The sequence below is a fragment of the Guillardia theta genome (assembly GCF_000315625.1).
Source record: "Guillardia theta CCMP2712 unplaced genomic scaffold GUITHscaffold_112, whole genome shotgun sequence".
NCBI classification, from domain to species: Eukaryota; class Cryptophyceae; order Pyrenomonadales; family Geminigeraceae; genus Guillardia; species Guillardia theta.
In genome coordinates, this window is record NW_005434562.1 from 76,138 (window position 1) to 101,424 (window position 25,287).

Genomic DNA, 25,287 nt, shown 5'->3' on the forward strand with positions numbered 1-25,287 from the left:
TGAGGGCGTTCAGTGTTAAGAGCAAGAAAAATACTGATCAATGCATCTACAGGAAGGCATACACTTCCGGTGATGATGGCTACGAGATCAAATTGTCTTAGTGTCCCCCTCTATGACTCTCGCGCACGTGAAAAATTGACCACCCTGTTGTGGCATCTACACCTCCAACTCAGCTCTCTTCCTGGCCGCCATCCCAGCCTCCCTGTCTCCTCTCCTCGTTGGAGCTGGCAACGCTCCTCATCGCTTCTCCCTTCTTGCCGTGAGTGCGGCAGTCAAGGATGGATTGTGCATTGGCGGTATTATCCGTTAATCGCATCGGGGTAGGGCCTGTGAGACTTAACCGACTCGGAACCTCCGAGGCTGTCGACCAACTGCAGTACTCGTACAATCACCTTGTACCAGTCTTAGTAATTGTATAGTACCAATACCACATGCGTAGGTTGCTTTCAGTACTGAATTTAATTAATTATTAGCTCAAAAATTATATATATATTTATTAAAAGCCGGTGTATTGTAAAACGAATATGTATCCAGCTGTTTTAAATTTGTATCAACTTTGAACAAAAAAAACTTGCCTACGTTTTACACGAAAAAACAAAACACAAGGGACCGTGATGCCGACGATGCTGCGAGCGTTCGTGGTGGCTCTGAGCGTGACAACGATCAGCTATACACCTGCACGTGCTGACGAAGTGTCGGTAAGATCTGAAATCATGTTCTCGCTGTAACTCCGTCATGTCTTCCTCTGCTAACATGCTTCTTGTCCACACTTTTTCCCTTGTTGCAGTTCGTAGGATTGTGCACTCCAAGCCTCCCTGCCGCCCGTATTTTAAGAAAGCCATTCGTGACACCAACCATGACATCGGATTCGAAGCAATATAGCAAGTACCAGCCCATGAACATGCTTGACAGGAGGTCGTTCTTGTCGAAAACTCTTCTAGTTGCTCCTGCACTGTCCTTCGGTTTTCAGGCTACTGAGTTCGCTGCGGCGGAATACGACACGAAAAATCTTCCTGTATCCTTGCAGAAGTTGATGGGCGACTTTCCACTCGAAGATGCCACCATTGCAATCTTTGACGACAACTCCAAATTGCCTCAGAAAATGTTGAAGGAGCTTCAAAACAAGGGCATCAAGGCTATTGGGATCGGAGCGGGCGGCGACCTCGCCAGCATGAGAGATAAGTACAGAGAGAATGAGTGCTATGCGGCCATTGTCCCAGACGGCAAGTTTGTCAAGAATATCATGAGCGGCCGCGGTCTAGAATGTGATCACTGCAGCTTCTACGGCGACACATCCCCACCAAAGTGGATCGTTGTGCTGCAGGCCAACGGCAAGGATGGGAAGACCATCCAGTCGGAGTCGGCACTGCTCGGCAGGGAATGTGATCCGAACGGAATTTGCTATCAGAGCGGGACTCCGATCCCGATCTTCACGCTCGAGGAGCTCCAGGCACTGAAGTGATTCGTGTTTCGGGTGGTCCACAGGAGAACCTATCAGGGGTATTTGTATCTTAGGAAGAGCTCATAGCTCTAGATACAAAGCCTTGAGGTAGACAAGACATTGAAAGTAACGCAATGAACACTTGCCACATACGACGTTGCCTACATCACCCTGTGGATGTTCAGATACTTATGTCCGGGCGACGGGATAAAGCTCATCGTCTTCCTGATTTCCCCACTCCCCTGAAGAGCACAAGTTAGCCAGCTGGTCGGTAGTATAATAGTGGCCAAGAGCGAGGCTACCCCATGATCCGTCGTAGTTCGACAGGTTGCAAAGAGGGATTCCAAGCTTCCAAAGCGCAAATAGAACAGCAGTGCTTGCAACCCCGCCGTTACAGTACCTGCATTGAAGTTTACCACTGGAAGAAACTCAATTGGGGATACAAGAATGTCTTGCGATTCTTCATATCTTGGACATCAAGTCCTTCATCTTTTAGAATCTGTCATAAGTTTAAGATCGTACTTGCTTCGGATGACAGGCGATTACTGCGATCATTTGCTCATCGCTGGGAGCATCATCAGACATGAGCAGGCATTGCGGAGATGAATCACCTGAGGTATCCTCCCATTTCTTTGTTGATAAGTCGCTTGTAAGGAATGTTCGTCGCTCCAGGAATACAACCAGACCTATGCAAATCAACCAACGTTGATGTGATTGAACATGTCACACCTCTTAGCCCGGCGCTCTTTCGAAGTGAACTGCGCAGCGTTGCGGGCATCGACTATGCACGCATCGCTTGTTTTCTTGATTACCTCTCTCATGTCCGAGGCCACGCACCTCAAAGAAGGCAGTTCCACTCTGGCGTTGAATTCAGCATATTTCTTGAGGGGGCATTCAGTGTCGACGCTAATGTCTCTTTCTTCTGCACACCAGCGCTTCCAACCACCGTTGAGTATTCGAACATCTTTGTGACCGTAGTATGTCAGAGCCCACCATAACCTCGTTGCAAACAGCATGTTCCCATTGTCATAGACCACTACAGTGTTGTCATTGCAGACTCCCCTTTCTTCCATGGCGGCCTCGAACAAATCTTTTGGGCTGAGCTGCACAGGGACGAGTGACTGAGGGTCGACAATATCCGCAGTCCAGTCTACGAACTCTGCTCCAGGAATGTGGCCGTTGAGGAAGTCTTCCTTGCATGGTCGGTACACCGTTTGCACGAAATCAGCTTCGGCGGGTAGCTTCTCAACTTCGCCGCGAATGTCCAGGATGGTCACCTCTTCCAGGTGTTCTTGCAGCCAGTCTGTGCTGACCAGCGCTCGAGCTCGGATCACATCTTCCTCCAAGCTGCTCCCTCCAGCTGACATCGCCATCGCTCTTGTTCCGCTACATCCCCGGTCACCCCTTGTCGAACGGCCCAGCCTAGTGGACGGCCTGCGGCAAATCAAGCATGCTCCCAACCTTGCAAGCACAGGAGGAGCTACCCTCGAGGTGTACATAGAGAAGCAGCTGATCCTACTTGTCCACACGAGCAACAGCAGGCTTGCCCTGACTTGACCTCCTGACATGCCCAGTGTTCCACGGTTCGCAGTCCGGCCGGGGCGGCCTTTGTCACTCATCGCCATCCGAGGCTGGCACTCAGCCGCGGGCCGCGCCCGGCCCGGCCCACCGTGCCCCCGGGGGCCGCGGCGGCGCGGTCCAGTTCAGTTCCGAAGCCTTCCGGCAATCTACCACTGACAGCCTGTGACTGACGCTACGGCCGGGTGCTGACTCAGGGATCTGATGGTGATCGGTTCTGTGGCGGTCAGCGTTCAACACTCAGGCTCGGAGGCCCTCCTTCACTGTACGACCGTACCCGGCCCGGCGTACATTGAAGCTGCCCGGAGACACGATATATCAATACCGCTCGAGAGTTTCACTAAAACGGTTCCTTGAATTGGTCGGAACACGAGCTTTACTTTCAAAGATCAAAAATGGCCAATGATCATAGACTCACAGTGAACTTAATAGAAGTCTAATTTTCAACCGGCGAGTCCAAACAGTTGATAATTTCATTTACATTCATACCTTGTTGCCTCTATCGCATCCTTATTGATTCATTAATTCTCACGTGTCAGGATGCTGGAGTTCTTCTGTCAACATGTACCAAGCTATCCAGGCTGGCTCTAGCAGATTGCTCTCCTCGTGTAGGTATTGGTCAACTTCGACACCCACGGGAAAGGGCTGTTCAAGATCGCAACCAAACCCATTTACATGATGAGTATAGTAAGGCTCAGTCCCGCTGGCAAACGCTGGTTCCTCCATATATGCGTCGTGGATACAGCTTGAACTTTGACCTGCTGCATGAATATCCGAAAAGGCTGAATCGTCATCCAGCAGAGGAGGATGTGAATTGCTTGCTTGCTGAGTTTCTCCGTCTGAAGCTTGAGGCAACGATCGAAACCTGCTGTAGGGCCACTTCACGATGCCGAGCTTTCTGCAAACGCATTTGAGTGCCGTCAATGAAATCCCCTATTGCAAATGATCAGGCAATTTCGAGATGTCCCACAAGAACAAGTCACTCACCAGCAACTTCGCGGCATCGCTTTGCTTCATATCGAACATTCGAGTGATGTCTTCACGGCTGAGAGATAATCCTTGCTTCTTTGCCATGCTTGACTGCTCATTTCTAGATCTTCTTGGCAATATTTTTGCGGCCTGCATGGCCAAAACTCCACAAGAATGTGCAGAAATACTTTCAGGTTAGGGACTCCGCGACGAGCACTTCAGCGGATAAAGGAAGAAGGAGGAAGAGAAGTTGGAGCGAAGGAGGGGAAAGACACAGGTGAACTCTGCAACGAGGACAGGAAGTGCGACGACAACTGATATTGCGCGCCCTCGCGCGCAAGTTTTTACTATTATGAGTTCCGACGCCGGTTGTAGGGGTCGTTTAATGCTAATTTGATGGGGTACTATCTTTGCTTCCATGCCCGAAGCACCTACCCCACCATGAACTGTATCAAGCAAGACAACCCTACCCTGGATCCTATTCCTTCTACCCCCACCCACTAAAATTAGCACAAGTACCCTTTATTTTCTGTAGTCAAAACGAAGCGTACCGCACCCGACCAGTCAAATTTTGCCAAAGTATATCCGTCCTACTACCCCACCCCACCTCGTCTCTTCCGAACTTTACAACAGCCTTTGGAACCAAGGAGAGTACCCCCATCTCCTAGCATCAAATACACCCCCCCATTCACTTTACGCGCAAGCCCGTATCCATTGGACGCTAGACATAACCAGCTATTTCCCCACACTACCCCTCTATCCCGATGACCACCCGTACCTATACCCATATCAAATTCACCGAAGTGTGGAGTAGTAAAGTTGAGTCGCGGAACTTTCCGAAGTTCCGGTCAGTCAGTCTCTCTAGAGCTCCTGGAGAGCTCCCCCGGTATCTAGCAAGCGGTAGTAAGAGGCTACTTCTGACTTTTTGCCTGGCCTGCAGTGTGTGCACCACCACCCCATCATGGCACCTTCTGTCCAGTACTACCATAAGGCCTGCCCGGGGGTGGGTACTACGGATGGGTACGGTCCCTGTCGCCGCATCCCGGCGATCGGCGGCCGCGCGACTCTCGGCCGGGCGGCCGGGGGTCACGAGGCAACGAGTCCGAGTCTGTCAGGCTGCATAATAGTATGCAGTTTGAGTAAAGATCATAGAGTAGCTCCGGCAACTTGAAGCAGCCGGGATAACCTGCCAGTGTGAGCCGCTCCGGGAGCCGCGGGATCCGCAGATCAGACTCCTGAAGTAAAGTGATTTTTTAACTTCACTTTGAGTAAACAGCCGGGCCGAAACACGGTCCGATCCCTGCGGCCCGGCCAGGGCCTGGAGGAGTCGCCGCCGGCCCGGCGCCGGGAAGCTTGGCCTGTTAGCTGTATCTTGGGGAGCGCAGAAGTCATGGGACATGGTAGCGGGCGCGCCCTCGGGAAGAAGAGGGGAAGGGAGGGGAGGGAGGGGAGACAGGGAAGGGCTGCGGCTGATGAGAAGAAGGACGATCTCCAGGCTCACGCTCCTCCTAGGAGATGCCCGGGAAGGCCAAGGAAGCACCCAAGACCCTCTCCACCACCAGAACCAAGTGCACCTCAACCTGAAACCAAGCCACATGACAGGAGCAAAGACAGCGGCAAAGCAGAAAGCGCAAGCGCAAACAGCCCTTACTCGAGAAGAGACCGTGTGCCCAAGAAAACTTCAGAGGATGAGGTCGGCGGCTTCGCAAGTTTGATCCCTAGGACCAGGAAGCCTGCAGCCGAGGAAAAGAACGAAGCGCCAGCCTCCTCTGACGTCTCTGCCAAGAGAGTTAAGGAAAGTGATAGACGTTTGCCTGCTCGAGATGCTTCCCCTGATCCTTCCGCTAATAGAGGGAGGGGGGGGATGAGGGGGAGGGGGAGGGGGAGGGGGAGGGGCAGAGGGCGGGGCAGAGGGCGGGGGAGGGGTAGAGGAGGTGGACGAAGCAATGCAGAAGGGCAACAAAATGATGGCTCGGAGGATGAAATGGACGAAGACGAAGATGACAATGATAATGATGCTGGTGCTGCTGAGGTAGAGGGAGAGGAGACGGACAATGCACAAGCAGGTAAACTTTGTGTTGGAAGAGGAATGGACGTTTTGCTCAACAGTAGAACAGTGACGGAGAGCCAAGGTCATACGCTGGAAGCAAAGCAAGAGGCCACAGTTGATTCAGGAAACTACAAGGACGGAAACTTTACAGAAGCAACCGAGAAGAACAAGTCTGATGTGAAATCAAGTACTTCGAACATGGATGGTCCGAATCAAAGCTCCAATTTTGATTTAGAAGGTGGACACTCCGGTGCTCAGCAATCAGCAGATGGAAAGCGAATGGCGCTGCAGGGTGGCAATCTGCAAAATTCCGATCGCAGTCAGGTTGAACAGAGGTGAATTCCAAATCTTTAGATTGCTTAATTCTAGGGAGATATTTGTTTCGGCTTTGGACTGACGTTCGTCTTCCTTTTACAGTGAAGCCTCAACCACTGAAAGCCTCAAAGGAGAGGGCGCAGTAACCGCGCAAGAAAAACCATCTGTAATCTGACTCGTGATCTACTCAGACGACTCACCTACTTGTTTGCTTCGGCAACAGGAAAAAGGAGATCAGCAAGTGAGTGTGACCTCCAGCCAGGGAGTTTCCACAATACAACAAGTAGCTCTCCTTTCATTCTTTGTGCATGATTACTTATGCTTTGTAGATGGCTGCCCTCCAGCTTGCAAGAAACAGTGGAAGTCCAACGGCCAGCCATAAGTGGGCCCATCTCGCTGGAGCCCCGATCCCGGCCAACGCCTCCTCTCCCGAGAGCGCAAGAGCCGGGTAGACGCACTGGTGACGCGGCTGAAAGCATGATGATGGCTCGTTCGCAGGTGGACCTCGTTGAAATATGCTGCTCTTGCTACTCCCCCGATCCCTGCGGGAAAGCGACCTTCGTCACAATCGAACGCACCTGTGACTGTCAGCAAGCCTGCTGAGATTAGCGGCACAGAAGGGGATTTGAGCCAAGGAGGATTGCAGAACAATGTCTCGAATACATTGAAGGGGAATGAGAGTGCGAGAAATGCAAATGCGAACTCGAAGGCCATCGACGCTTCTGAGGCTGAGCAGCAAAACATCTCAAATGCCAACGTGCCTTCATCTCAAGGGGGAGGCGCAAAGTCAAGTTCCGAGAGCTCGTTTGCCCTCAAAGATATTTCTGTCGAGCAGGTTCTCTTCGTCTTGACCCTTTGAGCTCCAATCAGTAACATGAACGAATGACAGAACCCACCTCATACCAAGTCAGATGCCCAGAAAGAAGAGAGCGGAAAGTCCGAGGTATTTGCATGTTTTTTCAACAGGTGGTGGTGTCAACAAGTTACGACAGGAATATACAACGCGCATGCTCGCAAGCTCCCAGGAGCTGAAGGGTATCAAAGTCTACTTGTTGGTTGCTTCTTTGTAAATTACTCACAGTCCCACGCATCGCAAAAGGACAACGGATCTTGTGGACTCCAGTAGACGATGCGCTTCTACGTAAAGCTGGTTGTCTTAATTGATAATCTACTACCCATCTCTTACTGCTGCTGTTGTTTGCAGTGGAGAGTGGCCTTGATTTTTCAGTCATCGCCGCAGAAATGGTGCTGGATCGTGAAGCAGGAGTTGAGCCACTGAGCTTGATATCCAGCCGTTCACTTCGCCATTTTCTGTGCGCGATCTTGAGACGAGATGGTTTTCCATGCTCTACGACCCTATGATTGCGATGGAGGTCTGCTGTGCGATATTGCCAACCGCCAGTCTGAGAGGAACTCACCAGGTTGCTTCGGAGTACGCCGTGATCCAAGGAAACGCTCCAGCTGCCAAGTTACCTTCGTCTCAAGGCATTTTGTGATGATTGGAGGAGGAGGAGAATCGACTCATCATGCTGTGTGTGTGGCAGGAGGAAAGTTTGGGCTAAGACGACGTGACTCGGCAGAGGAAGGCTTCGGAGGCGGAAGGGCGATGATCTGCAGCGCATCGGACGCGTGAGTGTCCGCTGTCGCCATCGCGTCTTCCCTTGCCTCTGAAGCAGAGCTGCAGGCTGATTCAAGGAGTGACGCCCAGTCTCGCCAAGGATAGCGGTATCACGGCTCTTGTTGAGGCGGTGGACTCCTCGGAGGCGGAACCAGTCAATCCCCTGGCAGCGATCGATGGTGCCGAGCTCCACTGCCTGGTGTACAAGACCAAGGTACTGCCATGGCTCCCCTGGTGTCGCCGCCTTATGTCTACCCTGTCAGATCTCGATAGGAAGAAACTGCTCCGAAACTTCTCCGCAGGATGCTTCTGACATTGACCTCGGAGTTGAGGGAGACGCCAAGGGAGTGTCTCGCCGTCAAGCTTACATCCGGAAGGACAGCAAAGGCTGGTGGCTCGACAACGTTGGACCCATCTCGCACGCCCTTCTGTACTGATCTGTGACTTCGCAGGTCGGTAGAGGAAGCGTGTATATCAACGGGAGCTCGGTGCCAAAGGGAGGCAGCAGCGAGCTGCCGGGGCGCTGCCTTCTCGTGATCGGAGGACTCAAACTTGTATTCGAGCGAGAGAATGCATGAGGAGGAGGAGGAGGAGGAGGAGGAGAAAAAGATTTAACATCAACACAAGTTCAAAGTTACAGAAGAAATCTTAATCCAAACACAACGGTGTGTCTGAGAGAGTTATCCGTTCTTGGCTGACATCATCGAGTCACAACCAATCAACTTCTCCTTCCCCGCCTTCACTTCACTCACCTGCAACGTACAACAAAAATGCGCCAGTCACGAGCGGTATGCCGATGAGCAAGAAGCTGAGAAGCACTCGGAGGGGCCTGTAGCTGCATGCTAGGTCAAGGTCAAGACTCTCCTCCCCACAGCTCAACCTGCCGGTCGCCAACCACGAGCTGCTCTCCCACTTGAACATGGCAACAGCTGCCGGGAAATCAGAGGAGCAAAAGGAGAGCGATCAAACCGATGCTGAGAACTTGGATGGCACTGCCTGGGATCCTGAGAGCCTGCAGGAACCCGTCAGAGCTGCAGGAACGGGACAGCAGGGCATGACGGGGATCAGAGAGAAGAGGAGGCTGAAGCTGACGAAGAGGAGCGCGAACAAGATAGCTCCCGAGTTCTCCTGTAGCTCCTCTAGCAACGTGCTGGAAGCTTCGAGCTCCTTGCCCCGCGTCTGCTCGATCGCCTCGAAGGTCCTCGGCGTCGAGGTGTACCTACCAGCGGAGTCACAAACACCAAGGGCAGACGAGCTGCCCCTGACCTTGACCTTACTGAGGATGCGATCGAATGGTATGCGCTATGAAAGGAGGGGACACGATCGAACTCTCCTTCCCCGCTCGTTAAGTGCTTGAAGGGGTCGGCTGAATCATTCGGCGTTTCCTCCTCCTTTGCTGGTGGGTCTTCGCTCAAGTACTTGTCACTGCCATGGCCTTCGCTGATACTTTCAAACTGATCTTTCACGTCTCGGGAGCTCTTCCTTGAGATCGACCTGTTTCCATTCACCTGCTCTTCCTCTTCGCTTCCGTGCTCCTCCTTCCTGCTGTCACTGGGTTGCCCTCCTACCCCATTCAGCTCGTGCTCCTTGCTGTGATCGTCCGCTACCTTCCCTGCTGCCCAGCTGTCTGTGACTGCTGTCACTGCTACTTCTCCTTGGAGGAGCGGAGAGCTCCCTTCCCCCTCCCTTCCCCCCTCCCTCCCTCCTTCCCTCCCTTCTACAGCCGCCGGCATGTTCTTGACTGCTCTAGCTACGGCCAGTTGTAGTAGGCCCCTTGGAAACTTTGAAACTTTCTAGGGTGTGGATACTTTGGAAACTTTCAACGTCAACTCAGGAAGTTCGCCCGCTATTATCTCTACCCCCAGTCAAACTTGGCACACTACTCTGTCAGTCGTGGAACTACACTTACACAACATCCCGGATCTGATATGATCTCTCTCGTCAGTGCTCATCGTCACATCGTCACCAGGTCAAGTGCTTTACTAACACATCGTCACAAGGTCAAGTTCTTTACTTACTAACACATCATCACCGGGTGAAACTCCCTTCACTTGCGACTACCTCTCTGCCCCCTCTTGTAGTCCCTTCTGAACTGCACAAGGGTGCCTTCTGTGTAGCCGTTGGCGATATCCTTCCCGTCAAGAATGAGCTTGACGGCTGCCTGGAACTCTAGTCCTTCGAAGTTGCCGACCATGGGCGTGTAGGCAGCGTCATGCTGGTTCTGACGATCAACCACCGCCGCCATCTCCTTGAGAGCTGAGAGCACTTGGTCCTTGGAGACAATGTTGTGATACAGCCAGTTGGCGATCAGCTGGGCTGAGATTCTCAACGTCGCTCGGTCCTCCATGAGCTGTGTGTCGTTGATGTCGGGGACCTTGGAGCACCCGACGCCCTGGCCCACCCACCGCACGACGTAGCCGAGGATGCTCTGGCAGTTGTTGTTCAGCTCCTTCTTCACTTCGTCCGCGTTGAGCTTCCGCTTCAGCAGCGGCACCTGCAGGATGTGATCAAGGTTAGCGCGAGGGCGACCAGCTATGTTCTCGTTCTGCACTTGCTGCACGGAGCACTTGTGGTAGTGCAGGGCGTGGAGGGAGGCAGCCGTAGGGTTGGGCACCCAGGCACAGTTGGCTCCTGCCATCGGATGCCCGATCTTCTCCTTGAGCATCTGCCGCATGTTGTCCGGAGCAGCCCACATCCCCTTCCCGATCTGAGCTTTCCCTGGAAGTTTCGCCAGCATGCCGCAGTCTACGTTCCAGTCCTCGTAGGCCTTGAGCCAGGGCTGCTGCTTCAGCTCTGCCTTGGGGTAGAAGGGACCAGCGCGAAAGCTCGTATGAATCTCGTCCCCTGTACGGTCAAGAAACCCGGTATTGATGAAGACAATCCTCTCCTTTGCTGCTCTGATCGCCTCGTAGAGGTTGACGGTCATTCTCCTCTCCTCATCCATCATCCCCATCTTCAGCGTGTTCCTCCTCAGACCCAGGAAGTCCTCCGTTGTGTTGAAGAGCTTGTTCACAAACTCCACCTCCTCCGGCCCGTGCATCTTGGGCCGCACGATGTACACACTCCCCGTCCGCGAGTTCTTCGTCTCTCCGCTGCTTCGGAGGTCATGCAAGGCAGCCAGGCTGGTGACGGCCAGGTCGAGCATGTGCTCAGGAATCTCACTCCCGTCCTCGAGCGTCACAGCATCCGTGTACAGGTGCATCCCGACGTTTCGCACGAGGAGTACAGTAGTCCCCGGCAGCCGCAGCTCCTTTCCAGCTGGAGTCGACCAGACCCTGTCGGTGTTCATTCGCCGGGTGATCATTCTCGAGCCCTTCTGCATCTCAACACTCAAGCTTCGCTTCATCAGCCCCGCCCATGTCCGGTACACCTGCACCTTGTCCTCCGCGTCCACGGCCGCCACCGAGTCCTCGCAGTCCGCGATGGCGGTCAGGGCTGACTCCACGACGACGTCCTTGATGCCGGCGATGTTGGACTTGCCGATGCTGCTCTTGTGGTCGATGACGATCTCAAAGTGCAGCCCGTTGTTGCGCAGCAGCACGCTTCTCAGCTCGTCCCCGTCCTTAAGGAAACCCGCAAACTGCGAGGACACGCTTCAGTTCACAAGGTTGTCAATTACTATGTACAGGAGGCTGGAAGCATTTACCTGCTTCCCATTTCTCAGAGTGTCCTGCTTCCCGTTATCGTACGTTACTGTCAACTTGCCCTGCCAGCCCCCAGTCAGAGAATGCGTGCCGCAGCGGCTATCTCCCACCTCTGAGATGGAAAATTTCTCCACCTGGGAGTATTTCTAGAGAAGACATCAGCGGACTTATCTAGCAGAAGAGACAAGGACTGACAGCGACTGCGAGCGGGAAAATATCGTCCATCCAGCGGAAAACTTCTTCAAACACCTGCGGTCTCCGCTTCACCACACGCATCGCTCCCTTCCCAGGATTCTCTTGCCTTCTTCCCTCTCGTCGGGTTGTACTCCCTCCCCCTGTGAGCGCCACCTGTGCTCCGACAGAGACGTCATCGCGCCATCGACCAACCACAAGGTGCTCACCGTCCTCAGGGATGACATCGGTGCCGTAGAAGGCGTCAAGAAGCGATCCCCTACCTCATAGCGTCAGGTCACTGATGGAGCAGCCGTCGCCGACCAGCGAGCGTTCGCAGCGTTGAGGATGAATCGAGGGTTGTCGACAGGACAGACAAGCTGGGGGAAGGTGAGTCAGAGGAAGCAGCCACGTCATCAGTACCTGAGGGCCGGCGACAAGAGCAATCTCAGGATCGACGCAGTCTGCTGAGCATGTGAGGATCCTTTACAAGCTCGAGGAACCCTGGGGACCTGTTGATATGGAGAAGGGCTCTTTCTCGGGAACCAAGTATCTGTTGCACATGGTGACGAACAAGCAATGACAACGTTCACTTCGGAGCCTCACCCGATGTCAACCAGGAACTTCTTGTACCTTTCGAACTCTATCGGCTGCGCAACCACCAATCAGCGCTCACACCATGAGACATGCCCCATCATCGTATCACCGAACGGCCTTCATGAAATTCGTCGATCTTGCTTTGGATTGCACTGCGCTTATCTAACAGCTCCTTGTTCCTGCCGCTGGCTCATCACACCCATGGCGATCAAAGTGAAGAAACTTGCCTGCTGTGGTTTTCCCTCACCATCTTCCCGAAGGAGGACCAGAAGGATTCGGACTCAATTCCTGTACCGGGACAGATCTCCTTGACAAAGTCCACCAGCTGCTCGTCTACTTTCAACCCTCCCTTGGCGACAGACGCCAAGAAACGCGCTGCGTCCACGTGGACCAGGTGAGCACGGCCATGGTTCCTTCACGTTCTCATGAGATCTCCGCAGGTCAAACGGACTAGAAGGTAACCTTGAGGCCAGAGACAGCATCCCACAGGACAGTGTCGACCTGGCGGTCTTGGCCAATCTGATTGTTTTCTTGAGACCAATCATCCTGCAACGGCCTTGATAAGTCTGATATCTAACAACGTGTAATGCTGTATGACGTAGCTCAATCCAACTGACGACTAGAGCATCTAAGGCATAATTAACCTTTCTCTTCTCATCGCACGTTAACAACCCTTCTAAATCGCCTAAACCTTCTTCTTCCCCGTTTTCTTCTCAACCCTCCACACCCCGTCTCCTCCGTCTCCTACCTCAACACGTTCAGCACCTATCCTCTGCTGTCCCTGACCCATCTCTGTGCTGTCCCTGTGCTGTCCCTCTGCTGTCCCTCTCCTGTCCCTCTCCTGTCTCTCTCGGTCTCCTTCGCTTCCCTCCTCCTCGCGCTTTGTTGTGGTTTCAGATGCACCCCGATCCCTTCGCCTCCCCCATCCCTCCCCTTCTACAATACTTGTAAATCAAAAATAATTTAGTTTCCCAGGAATCATGCATCGATCCAGAAAATAAATGTTTTTTAAAAGTCGAAAATGAATATTTTCATAATTTCTACACCGGGGGCCGTGTCCCTGAATCTTGACTAAAGACCTTCAAATTTGACTACGATCATGCGAGGCGCTAAAATTACTCAAAGCGTGACCGCCGGATCGTTCAGTGACACCCGGCCCTCACGACGTTCGGCATCCTCCGGGCCCGGACTGAGCGGGGATGTGGCACCAGGAAACATGTCGGCAATGGACGGATCGGCAGAAAGCGCTAAGAGGAAGCGAACAGAGGGAGAGGAGGCGGGACAGAAGGCAGAGATGGGAGGGGGCAAGAACGATGGAGCGTCAGAGGATGGGGCTGCTGGTGATGACAGGAAGCTGATCAAGGCAGAGGAGGAGCAGCAGGGCCAACTGCTAGATCGTCAAGAAGTAGAGCAACTTGGCTCCTGCTTGACGGCCCTGACCTGATGGCAGGAGGCGCGAAAGGACGTGGAAAGGTTTCTAGCTCCTATCAGGTCTAGTATGTCTTTTGCTCGACGTGCGACTGACGTGAAGGTGCACTTTAGACGAGAGCACAAGATCCCCAGGAAGCCGCAAGGTCTGATGCCTCTGCCGTTAAGACGAAGGAGGTTGACCTCTTGCTGGTTGCTTCCTCTCAGAATCAGAGAAGAACGTTGATGCTAGTGAAGGAAACTCCACGACCCCTGAAGGTCTGTCGCTGGTGAGCCTCCATGGATATGTCTGACTGGGAGCTCCAGTTAGCAGGGAAGAGGTTGTTGCGGCGAGGTCAAGATGAATGGTGCGAGAGAGAGGAGGAGGAGTGAGACATTCTACAGGAAGGCAAGGAAGGAAGCTGAACGTCAGAGCAAGAGACAGAAGCAAGGAAAGGGACAGAACAAGAACAGGGGCGATCAGAAGTCAGGGCTCAACCAGAAGGTAGAGAGGCTTGGTCCTACTTGAAGTGATCTCAATGTGACTCAACGCCCAGGTGATGAGCATTCTCCCTCATCTTTGCAAGAAGATCTCTTTAGGAGCCGAGGTACGAGACTCTGACCCTCTCCACACGCTTACGACGACCTCTCGTCAGTGTCCATTCGGCACCTCTTGCAAGTTCTCGCACGACGTTGAAGTAACTCTGTGTTTACTGGTCATTTCATCTTCTTTCTCATGCAGCAATCACAGAAATTTCTTGAGGAATGCAACAAGCTCCATGAGCTGCCTCAAGAGTTGCATGCTGGCATACCGGAAGTTCGTCCGATGTGCATGACTCGCTGCGGCTGATCCAGCGGCAGGGGAAGTTGTGTAATTGTGGACTCTGCTGTCGATTCAAGGGATGCAGGTAGTTAGAACGGTGTGCCGTCTTTTTCTGAGGAAGAAATCAGAGAGCGATGGGTTGAATACATCAGGAGCAAGCCTGAAGGGGCTGAAGTAGACATCTTGAACATGGAAGATTACGAGAAGAATATGTTGCCAAGAGACCTTCAGGTACTGGTGACAATGAGATGTATCATGTGGTAGAGGATGAAACAGAACACTGAATTGTTCTCGTATGATGACTTCGATGCATTGTTTTTCAAATGATCTACAAGTTGTTCTCGGATGATGACTTCTGTGTTCTCATCTTTCTGACATGAATGCTACAAAGGCTAAGTTGCGGGAAGTGACTGACAGAGGAAAATATGATTGGAAGAGATGGAAACAAGAGGTAGAGAGTTCAGCGATAGAAGTTTGTGCTGACCCACTTCTGCAGCATGATGCTTACAAGAATGCGATGAAAGGGAAGAAGGACAAGAAGGATGAAGATAGAGAGCCAGACGGTTGAACCTTTCGGTAGTCTGACCTGTCTCTAACTAGAAACACAAGGTTACAGTCTCGGCAGTCGACTCAGGGCTGAGGAGAAGAAGAAGATTGTGTTCGATCGAAAGGTCCCTTCTATGTATACTTGTTCAGGGCCTCAGCCTCCCGCGCCCCTTCAGACGATCCTCGCTCCTCTCACCACCGTCGGCAACCTTCCCTTCCGTCGCCTCTGCAAGCTCCAGGCATCTCCTCCTCTCCGCGACTTCCCTCCATCCCTTTCGCTGATTGGAATTTCCTGCCTGTCAAAGGGATGCGACATCACGGTCGGGGAGATGGCGTTAGCATCCAAGGTAGTTATGAGTAGGGAGATCGTGATATGATGAGATGTTCAGATTGTTGAGGGCAACGGGGGGGAGTGGGCCTTGTTCAGAAGGTCAGAGCTCCTGTTGTCTTGCCAGGAAAGCTGACTTGCCACCAATCCTCAGGCACGTCAGCGAAGACGTCTTTGGCATCCAGGTGAGAAAAACTCTCTTGAGTTATCAGCTCACTGCACCCTCTCAAAATAATCTTCCCTCCCTCACCTTGCTCCTCTCTTTAAGATCGCGGGAGGATGGCCGGACGTGGTTGCCAAGTGTGCAGAGCTCTTTGAGAGAGAGTAAGGAGGAGGGGGGGGGAGGAGCACGGAATGAATATCTGGCAGGTGCTCAGCCGACTTCTTCGACCTGAACTGCGGCTGTCCTCTCGACGGGATCTGCGGGTGCCGCCCAAGGATTCTGATGAACGAGCTGAGAACTGCGACAGGAAGGGGATGGGTGCTGAGCTGTTGGAGAAGCCGCAGCGGCTGCAAGAGATCGTCACCATCGCTTCCAGGGTGCGTCAGTCCGCCAGCTGCAGCAACCTGATGCTTGTGATACTCCTCTCTGCGCAGACGACTTCTCTCCCCATGACGGTGAAGATTCGTGTCGGGCAGCACGAAGACCCCAGCAGGTCGTTGTCAAGGGGAGAGAGGAGCAGGGAGAGGGGGCGGATAGAGGAGCAGGAAAGTTAGGAGGTTCGAGGAGGAGGAGCTTGGGAAGGGGCAGAGGCAGGAGGAGTGAGACTGAGAGTCTGAGTAGGAGGAACGCGCATCTCCTCGTCCCACGAGTGAGACGATTACGATGCTCTCCCTTCCCCTCCTCATCCTCCTTCAGCTCGCCGACTGGGGCGCATCTGCAGTCACCATTCATGGAAGGAGCCGCCAGCAGCGATATTCCCGTCTTGCAAATTGGGAATACATAGAAGAGGTTTGACCTTTGTTCTACCAGCTCTCCTCCCCATCCTCCTCTTGCTCCCCTTCTCTTCCTTTTCTTCGTCTCCTCCCTCGAATCTATAGCTGCTCCGACTTGTACATTGGAGCAAGTGTCAAGATCCGCATTTTCTTCCTTCAGCCACTTCTCCCCTCATCGTTTCTTGCCCTCTTTTCCTCATTTCATCTCTCCCTCTTTCTTTCTACCTCCTCACATTCAGCCTACCAGTGCGCTACCATCGGTCAATCCTGCGGCATCCCCGGTCAGTCTCGCCTTCCAGCCGCTGCCTTGCTGACGGGAGCGACCAGTGATCGGCAACGGAGACGTGCTTTCCTGGGAGGACTACGAGCAGCATCTGCAGGGCGGGAAGGTTCAGACCTGCATGATAGGACGAGGAGCGCTCATCAAGCCTTGGATCTTCAAGGAGGTAAGAGGGAGGATGGCGGCCATCGCGCTCATTCCCATCCCCTTCAGGTCAAGGAGCGCAAGTATTGGGACATCAGAAGCAGCGAGCGGCTCGAGATGATGAAGGCAAGTGACCCGCTCCCACTCCGCCCTCCTCCTACTTCTTCCTCGCCTCACCTCCTCCCAGGACTTCGTTCGCTTCGGCCTCGACCACTGGGGAAGCGACAGGTGCTGCTCTCTGACCTTGCCCTGCTCCTCATACTCAGGCAGTGTGGGAGTGGAGAAGACGAGGTCCTTCTTCCTGGAGTGGCAGGTGGCGAAGAGCTGGAGATAGTAGGAGGGGATGAGTAGCTGACAGGCCTGGCACTGCCGCTACATCCCTGTGGGTCTCCTGGAGATCCTGCCGCCAGTGATCAACCATCGCAACCCTGTATGCCATCCCTTGTGCCTCCTCCTGCTCCACTCAACGCGTCTGCTCGCCCTCACCCTGTCGTGCTCCAGGGATTCACAGGGCGCGACGAGCTAGAAACGAAACTCGCAAGCACGCAAGCTGACGACTGGATCAAGGTGAAGCAGTGTGGAGTGAAAGAGAGAGAAGGAGAAGGAGCAGGGGCAGGAGAAGGAGGAGGAGTCCACTAACTTGTTCCGTCAGCTCTCCGAGATGTTCCTCGGACCGGCTCCCCCAGACCTCAAGTAAGCGCGAGTGATGGGAGGAATGGAGGGGTACGACTGAGGCTCTCCAGGTGGGTCCCCAAACATCGGAGCAGCGAAAAGAGCGCAGCAGACGCACAGGCAGAAGGATGAGAAACGGAGAGCAGGAGGAGAAGGAGGACGAGGACGAGGGCAACGAGTGGTCTACTTGTATTGTTTACATATCTCGCTTCCCGTAGCATAGCACAACGATACACTCTTGAGCTCTGAGATTAAACAGCAACCTCCTGTCCTTCCCCATCCAGCAACGCTTCCGGCAGACCCCTTGACAAGGATGAGAACTTGGCCATGCGCTTCGTCGTTCTCTTGTATCTCACAAAGAGGCACAACCCTGACGCCAGAGCTCCCAGCACAATCCCACCTCCTGCTCCACCCACGATGATAGAGATCTGCCTGTTGGTGAGAGCATTCGACTTGGGTGGCTGCTTGTAGATGATGTTGAACTTCTTGTCGGCCGGAGTCGCTCCACAGTAAGGGATCGCACTTCCTATGAGAGGAGGGGCGTGAGGAGAACAGGAAGGTCGATCAGCCTCAGCTCACCTGACGTTGTCCCCACTGTCCCTGATTGGCGGAATTCGTCAGTCATCCTACGAATCTCGTCGGGGTATCTGAGAGTCAAGGTCAACACTGGCGGTGATACAGCACAGACGAGTACACCTGTACACCAGTTGGGTACAACGAGTGTTCTTGTTTCTCGCTACCATCGACCCTCTTGACAGTTTCATCGTGAAATCAAAAGCGGCAACGGAGTATCTGCAGCACCAGTCAACCAAGTTGATTTTCAGCAGCAGTCCGAGTACCTCTCCTTGCGCGATTGAAGTGCGATGAAGTATCTCCCGTCTTGTGTAACTGAACAGCCCGTAAGGACTCCCCTACCTCCACACCTTGCATGCAAATATCTCACCATTCACGTTGATGCTCTTCACTTTCTCATTTGCATTGATGTTACCATAACCTTGATTGTTCCATGACCCCTCTTGTGGAATGCAACCCTGCACAGCCCTTATCAGTTTCCAAGCTCACTCCAACAGACACGCTGACCTGCCCCACATAAAAATCGTAGGCAGGAAGCTTTGCACTGTCTACGCTCGACACAGTTGACACCTGACCCTTGGCAACAGGAATGGACTGCGGCGATACTAAAGTGAGGAAAATATTATCCCTCCTTGCATCCGTTCCTGCATAGGCATCGCCATTCTGCACGAGGAATTCGAAGTAGTGGTATTGATTCCCCGGAAACACTTGTCCCCGCACGCTCACAATCGGCGCGCCATTGTTCGGGTAGATATCAGTAGGCGCCCCCGTTGCGTTAAAGATCTGGCTGAAGGTAATCCAGGAGGGATCAGCGCTGTTGCTGTTCCAGAGCTCCGAGATGTTCTGACACCTGCAGGAAACAATCATGAGACTTCAAACGTCAGCACGAAACAGTCCTTACATTGAGCAGTAATTCTTGCCGTCCGGACAAAGCTTCGGATCGTACCCGATCACATCCGCCTTGTTTGCATCGTAAACGGCGGCGGCGGCAGGGCTGATCAGAGAGCAGACAACAACCAGAGCCAGCACACTGCGACGTAATCTGAAACCTCCCTTCCCTCTCAGTGCAAGAAGCTCCGAGGCAACTGATGGTAACGTCCATGGTACTATCGCGCTTAGCCGACTCAAGTCCAAGCTCCGGCAGAGCTGCGGTCGGTTGGCACCAGTGGTACCATCCTTATCCCCCCCAAAAGATGAAAGAAAACCAAAGTAAGAGAAATTTTGGTAAGTAGAAGTGCGATCTGATCGCATTATTTCTGCCAAGCTGCCGCTCGACGAAAGAATGTACAAGTCCTAGTCTGCCCGATGGAAGTGTCGGGGTTAGAAGTGAGAGAAGAGCTAGATCTTAACAAGGGAGGTCAGGCCTGCTGGTTGTATCTGGTTACAATGATTAGATGAACACTCCGTGCCATTCCCCCGACGACCTCAAGCGTATCAGGCAATCCGAAACACAACGCTGGTCATTGCAGTCAGGGATGGGAGGTAATGATCGAGCAGGAGAAAAGAGCCCACAAGGTCGGGGGATGAGGAGAAACGAGAGGACAAGGAGACTAAGGAACAGCGAGGAGAGAGGAGGAGGAGGAGGAGGAGGAGGAGGAGGAGGAGGAGCGCACGAAAGGAGGAGGAGGAGAAGAGGGGGGGGGGGGGGGTTAAGGGATCAGGGGCGGGAAGGAGGAGCTTCTGCACTGAAGCGTCACGGCGGTTGCAATCCGTTACTCACCCCCTCTCTCCAACAGGCGGACAAAAGAGGGGGTAGGGGTACAACAAGATCATTCAAATACCCCTACTTTTATATTGAAGAAACAGGGTACTTCAAGAAGGGGTAGGGATCTTCTGTAATCAAAAGAAACCAAAGTTCGAAACTTTGCACGTTGAAACTTCGAAACATTCAAACTTAGAATCAGACGGACAAAGTTGGCAGGCCGGCCCGGGTTTTAACTGAGGCCCCTGAACTTGATTTCCACTGGGCCCGGCGTTCACTCGTCTGCGTTCATCTGAGCTTGACAGTCGTCGCTGAAACAGGTTCACGCCGACTCGCCGCTCAGTCGGCTCAGTGGATGACTGAGCGGCTCGCCGCCTCACTCGGAGGCCGAGGCGAGTCACGGGCCACTGAATCTACTGCCGTGACATCATGATAAAGATAAGACTGTAGTAGTAGATTGTAGTAGTATGTTCGGAATCGGAGGCCGGGCGGTCTCACTTACCGTAGTACGTACGGTACTGTTTGCAGTACTGTTGTATTAGAGTACACACAGTTTAATAACAAAAGAAACGTGTGAGGGTACAAGAGCGCTAACTTACCCTCTACCGATGGCATTACATATGTAATGCCCTCGCTACCATGTACCTGTAGTTATGTAACGCTCTCGCTACAATGTACCTGTAGTTACGGCGTACTGTAGCAGGTGCCTCGGTAGCTGGGAAGTGTGGAACAGCGCGGCCGCGCCAGCATGAATCCGGGGAGGGGAGGAGGGGGAGGGGGCTCGGAGGGAGGAAGGGAGAGAGGAGGAGGTAGAAAGCAAGTTAAAGTAGGGCAGTGAGACGGGAGGGAAGGATGAGCAGGTTGGCAAACAAGCTGGCAAGGGTGGCACCTATTGCGGAAGTGAGGAGGGATTCTGGGTTGATGTCAGCAATTTTTTGTTGAGGGGGTAAAGAGGGCAGGCTATTTAAGGAAAAGCGCTAGGAAGCAGAAAACCTTGGGGAGATAGGCATCAACAAAACATAAGGGACTGCGGAATTGAGATACGATTGAGCAAAGAATGAGATGTAGTTGTAGTCTTCCTTAGAAAACAAAGTGATTTGTTTGTTTCCCTTGGCACTCACAAAGACGAGAGCAGGCGCTTCAAGAGCATGGAAGACGGAAGGACAGAACCAAGGCAAATAGCCATCTCTAACATGTCAACGGACATGCTGCAGCAGCAGCTCACCCATCATGCCATCCGACGCATGCAGGAACGAGACATCAACTTCGACCTCATCCGCGAGACTGTCCGTCGAGGGTGGCGGCGAGACTTCCCACCTGCGGTCCTGTACGTCTCAGATCACATCACGGTCGTCACGAGCGGCACGCGGTTCATCACTGCGTGGCGCAACGAGCTGAAAAGCCTCTGGCCCCTCATACGAGCTGCCGGTGGAGCCGACGGGCTGACAGCCGACACGGCCTACGCGTTTGTGCAGGACAAGGACAAGATCATGTTTGCTGGCGTCTTGGACATCTCAGGCACAAGAGCAGAGATAGGGTTCGGCCTGCACAGACTTTTTGCGTCGCATGAGGAGAGCTACTACGACGTCATTGTCATCGGGCTTGAGCGGCAGGCGCCTCCCAGAGCTCGGAGAGAGAAGCTGAGGCTGGAGAGGATCCTCGATCGAGAAGAGAGACGAGCCGTGGTTGATGACGTGGGCCCGGTCAAGCGACAAGACAATGATCTGCTCAGTAGGCTTGCCGATCAAATGTCTCAGGCGACAACCAACGACCATGATCAACGAGCAGGATACCCTGCGATTAGCCTCTCGATAGGAGGCAGACAGCACAACGACCTGGCTGTACAGAGAAGACTTCACTCTGAGCAGGCTGAGCATTCGTGGGTGAAGTTTGGCCCGGAGGTCGATTTCCTCCACCCGTATGCTGGGTTCGGTCGCCTGGTGCAGCTGATGCAAGAAACGGCCTCTTGCCTGCCAGAGGTCGCCGGTCGCTGGACGTACAGAGACGCGAGATACAACGACGCGGTGTACAAGTACACCATCCTACCTCTCAACAAGTTACAGCTGGGCAACAACACCTCCTTTCATGTCGTCTGCCTCCACTCCAACGACCATGACGACGAGGAGCATTCGGTGTTCAGACGCATTGGAGTCGGACGAGGCCTGTTGAGACTTGACTCCACGGGTCAGCCTTCAGCGCTTGTGCTCCGCCTGATGATGGGCAAAGTTGCGCAGGAGCATGGCCGAACGATCTATCGCCCCAAGAGGGAGATTTGGCGAGGAGACGTCAGGCACCTTCAAGGTACCACCGACACCGAGCTCGTCAAAGATCCTGCGCCCGAAAGGAGGGCAGACGACTTGGCTGCCCCCGATGGCTTCGAGGGCATGATAGAGGCGTTTGTGCCGTTGCAGCCGGGCTGGGACGAGGCGATGCAGTGCGGCGAGATCGATCGGATAGAGCAGCTGCTCCGAGAGGATCCGAGCCTCCTCCACCAGCGCTTGCGAGTGGACAAGATCCTCAACTCGCCGCGTCTCAATGATGGAAACGGCTTCCTTGTCCTCCCCATCATCGCCGCCGCTCTGTACCGCAGGTTTGACGTAGTAGACGTCCTCCTCCCATACTACCAAGCTGCAGAGATAGAGCTGGACGCGTTCATGCTGACGGTCTTGTCCGGCAGCGCGACAGCTCGAGAGCAGCTGGCGGAGAGGGTCTGCCAAGAGAGCGCTCACTTGCTCGTTGCCACGTGTCCCAGAAACGTCTCGAGAAGAAACCAGCGAGGCCCGCATCCCCTCTCAGTCGACTCCAGGGTCGACTCGGACGACCTCAGGTTCGTCGGCTGCCGCCTCATCGAGATCGCCGCAAAGTTGCTGCTCACAGACACAGTCCAGCTGCTTCTCAGCTTGGGCTCAGCTCACACGCCGGCCTCTGCCCTGCAGACCGGCGACGTGGAACAAGTGCGGAGGTTCCTGACGACAGGAGAAGGGGACTTCACTCTAAACATGCGCTTCGATGGGAGGAGGAACGCAGCGGTGGCGAACATCGACAGCATGACGCCGCTGGTCTATGCCGTGTACAGGAATGACGTCAACATGGTTGGTATGCTGATCAAGTTGGGAGCCGACATCTTCGTACAACGAGCACACCAAGAGTCGACCAGCATCAACTATGCGCAGATCTATGATCGCAACGTGCAGCAAGGCTTCCCAGTACTTCGGCTGCTGCTAGAAGAGTACAGGGAGAGGAGAAGTCAGCAAAGGTATCCAAATGACTGGGTCAATCTGAGAGAGAGATGCGAGCGCTGGCAGCACAACACTCATCCTGCAGCCTGGAACCTGATCATCAACTACGACTTCGAGAATGAGTTTGAGAACACGGAAGTGGAGGAAGCAGCAGCAGGGCTACATGAAGTGGCAGTGGAGCAAGGAGATGAGTGAAGTAGCGGTCTTGCTTGCTTGTATGAAGTTGCTGAAACCCATCTCATGGCTCACTGTTGTGCTTGCCTGTACCTCACGGCAAAGAGTAGGAGCCAACCGGCTAAGGTCGAGTGCCTTCGAGATGCTAGCAGGGCTAGAGGAGAGACGGTCAAGTTACTTGATGTGGGATATTTGAAGCTTAGAGATGTCAGTGGCTCGCTCAATTTCTCCCAGCTCATCGCGTCAGCTGATTTCCTCTCGTCTCCACTCCACTCGTCTCGTCTCGTCTCGTCTCGTCTCGTCTCGTCTCGTCTCGTCTCGTCTCGTCTCGTCTCGTCTCGTCTCGTCTCGTCTCGTCTCGTCTCGTCTCGTCTCGTCTCGTCTCGTCTCGTCTCGTCTCGTCTCGTCTCGTCTCGTCTCGTCTCGTCTGTCCTCCCCTGGAGCAGTGTGACCGGGGACTTGAGCGGTGCCAGAGTAGCATCGGAAGGACTCGGACGCTTCAAGTTCAGGTGAACTTAGAAGGGGTTCACGTTTGAAGTCTCAACGGAACTCGATCAGCAGCTCCAGATACGTCTGGTTGCGATCGTACACGATGAACTCCCGGGCCTGCGGGTTGCCGATGACTGAGTCGTAGAGGCGACCAGTGGAAGCGTTCGGCGGAGGTCGTCGATGGTTCCGCACTTGAGCGTTCTCGATCGGATCGCCGAGGACGACGCGGACGAGGAACATGGACTTGAGGCCCTGGGCGTTGGGGGAGCAGAAGCCAGCGCTCTTGCTCGAGTTCTCGGCGAAGTAGATCCCGGCCCCGAACGACCCGCCCAGGTTCCCCACCCGCTCGTCCAACCCTCCATCGATGATGCAGTCGACGCTGTGGGCCTTGGTGCCATGGAAGAGGAAGACCTCGTTGCTCTCCGTGTCTCGCTTCAGCTCGGAGTCCATCCAGGGCCTGTCGGTCAGTACTGCCGTCCTCTTGCGAGCGACGCCGCTCTCGATCATGCTCTGAATGATCCGCTTCCTCTGCAGGGCAAACGACTCCCAGTGGTCTCGATTCTCAATCTGGAGGATGCGGACAACGTGGCAGCCCCCGGAGCCTGTGGAGCGCATGAGCTCCTCTATCCTCCCCTTCCACTCCCTCGTCACGTCCACTCTGCCCCTCCTGACTGTCCCAGTGGTCGCCACCTTCCAGTAGAGGGGAGGGTTGAAGATGACTGCATCCTTCCTGATGTCCTTCTTCTCCTCCTCGAACTGCTGCTTCTCCTGCTCCCAGGTGCTGAGCTTCCGCTGCAGGCTCAGCTCGCTCCTCTGAAGCTCCAGCTCGTGCAGGCGGATCGCTTCCTTCTGGTCTCTCAACCTGTTCTCCTCCTCCTCAAGGCGTCGCTTCATGGTCTGCTCCTCACAGTCCAGCTCTCTTCCCTTGTGCTCGAGCTCCTGCTTCCTCTCCAGCATCTTCTGAGTTTCGGCTTCATTCCTCCTCTTCTCTGCTGCACACTTCGCCTGCTGATCTGCCAGCTCCTGCTGCCTTCCTTGCAGCTCCGCCAGCTCCCTCTCGTGCAAGCGCTGCATCTGCCTTCGCTCTTCCTCGATCTGCTCTCGCTCGACGATCATCGAGCTGGTGAAGTAAGGATGCGCGAGGGCTTGCGCGGAGGAGGGGCGAGCTGCACTGTCCTGATGAAGCAAGCTCGAGATCAGCTGGGAAGCGTCACTGTCCTCCAACCTCCTGATCGCATCCAGCAACATCTCCTCCTGTCCCAGTCGCGGCTGGACGTCAGTGAGCAACTGCAGCATCACAACCCCGTATGAGTACATGTCGCACTTGTGCGACACTCGTCGCCGCGCGTCCTCCAACGAGGAGCAGCCGACGATCTCCGGCGCCGCGTACGCGAGGGTGCCTCCTATCGGCTTGTCGATGGTCGAGGCGACGCTGACTGTGCAGACGATCCCGTTGATCCGCTCCTCTTGGTTTCTCGACACGTCGAAGTCGGCGATGCAGGGCAGGGCGTCGGGGGAGGAGGAAGACAGCAGGATGTTCGTCGGTTTGATGTCGCAGTGTACGATGCTGTTCTGTCGCAGGTGCTCGAGG

General features: G+C 54.1%; 8 protein-coding genes across 8 annotated transcripts; 4 read left to right on the plus strand and 4 right to left on the minus strand.

Moving 5' to 3' along the window:
- Positions 1-608: 608 nt before the first annotated feature.
- GUITHDRAFT_155274 (hypothetical protein) lies at positions 609-1,272 on the plus strand (the record flags this gene model as incomplete). Its single annotated transcript, XM_005823211.1, has 2 exons — positions 609-698; positions 788-1,272. Coding segments are annotated over exons 1-2 (569 nt in total), but the record flags the coding sequence as incomplete, so codon positions are not given.
- Positions 1,273-1,630: 358 nt separating this feature from the next.
- Positions 1,631-2,814, minus strand: GUITHDRAFT_117517 (hypothetical protein; the record flags this gene model as incomplete). Its single annotated transcript, XM_005823212.1, has 4 exons — positions 1,631-1,683; positions 1,744-1,841; positions 2,053-2,127; positions 2,171-2,814. 4 exons carry the CDS (start codon positions 2,812-2,814, stop codon positions 1,631-1,633), a joined length of 870 nt encoding a protein of 289 aa, XP_005823269.1.
- A 3,158-nt stretch (positions 2,815-5,972) lies between these two features.
- GUITHDRAFT_145861 (hypothetical protein) lies at positions 5,973-8,408 on the plus strand (the record flags this gene model as incomplete). Its single annotated transcript, XM_005823213.1, has 10 exons — positions 5,973-6,054; positions 6,106-6,362; positions 6,577-6,594; positions 6,683-6,801; positions 6,852-7,188; positions 7,243-7,296; positions 7,346-7,388; positions 7,898-7,982; positions 8,038-8,185; positions 8,274-8,408. 10 exons carry the CDS (start codon positions 5,973-5,975, stop codon positions 8,406-8,408), a joined length of 1,278 nt encoding a protein of 425 aa, XP_005823270.1.
- Positions 8,409-9,966: 1,558 nt separating this feature from the next.
- On the minus strand, positions 9,967-12,931 carry GUITHDRAFT_97605 (hypothetical protein; the record flags this gene model as incomplete). Its single annotated transcript, XM_005823214.1, has 13 exons — positions 9,967-11,551; positions 11,618-11,677; positions 11,726-11,761; positions 11,811-11,864; positions 11,917-11,963; positions 12,017-12,066; positions 12,111-12,166; positions 12,210-12,250; positions 12,299-12,339; positions 12,393-12,436; positions 12,493-12,562; positions 12,611-12,796; positions 12,846-12,931. 13 exons carry the CDS (start codon positions 12,926-12,928, stop codon positions 10,019-10,021), a joined length of 2,301 nt encoding a protein of 766 aa, XP_005823271.1. The 3' UTR covers positions 9,967-10,018.
- Positions 12,932-14,802: 1,871 nt separating this feature from the next.
- Positions 14,803-17,544, plus strand: GUITHDRAFT_158684 (hypothetical protein; the record flags this gene model as incomplete). Its single annotated transcript, XM_005823215.1, has 18 exons — positions 14,803-14,844; positions 15,336-15,398; positions 15,465-15,506; positions 15,549-15,589; positions 15,642-15,672; positions 15,756-15,811; positions 15,857-15,913; positions 15,958-16,027; positions 16,085-16,143; positions 16,272-16,299; positions 16,347-16,439; positions 16,744-16,869; positions 16,917-16,973; positions 17,035-17,075; positions 17,118-17,160; positions 17,206-17,277; positions 17,349-17,414; positions 17,500-17,544. 18 exons carry the CDS (start codon positions 14,803-14,805, stop codon positions 17,542-17,544), a joined length of 1,032 nt encoding a protein of 343 aa, XP_005823272.1.
- Positions 17,545-17,770: 226 nt separating this feature from the next.
- GUITHDRAFT_117521 (hypothetical protein) lies at positions 17,771-19,194 on the minus strand (the record flags this gene model as incomplete). Its single annotated transcript, XM_005823216.1, has 8 exons — positions 17,771-18,045; positions 18,099-18,166; positions 18,216-18,311; positions 18,359-18,407; positions 18,463-18,550; positions 18,600-18,942; positions 18,994-19,086; positions 19,142-19,194. 8 exons carry the CDS (start codon positions 19,192-19,194, stop codon positions 17,771-17,773), a joined length of 1,065 nt encoding a protein of 354 aa, XP_005823273.1.
- Positions 19,195-20,987: 1,793 nt separating this feature from the next.
- On the plus strand, positions 20,988-23,228 carry GUITHDRAFT_117522 (hypothetical protein; the record flags this gene model as incomplete). The annotated part of the gene is made up of 1 exon (XM_005823217.1): positions 20,988-23,228. One exon carries the CDS (start codon positions 20,988-20,990, stop codon positions 23,226-23,228), a length of 2,241 nt encoding a protein of 746 aa, XP_005823274.1.
- Positions 23,229-23,231: 3 nt separating this feature from the next.
- GUITHDRAFT_155278 (hypothetical protein) lies at positions 23,232-24,246 on the minus strand. Its single transcript, XM_005823218.1, has one exon. The coding sequence runs from the start codon at positions 24,201-24,203 to the stop codon at positions 23,748-23,750; it is 456 nt and encodes a 151-aa protein (XP_005823275.1). The 5' UTR covers positions 24,204-24,246; the 3' UTR covers positions 23,232-23,747.
- Positions 24,247-25,287: the final 1,041 nt, after the last annotated feature.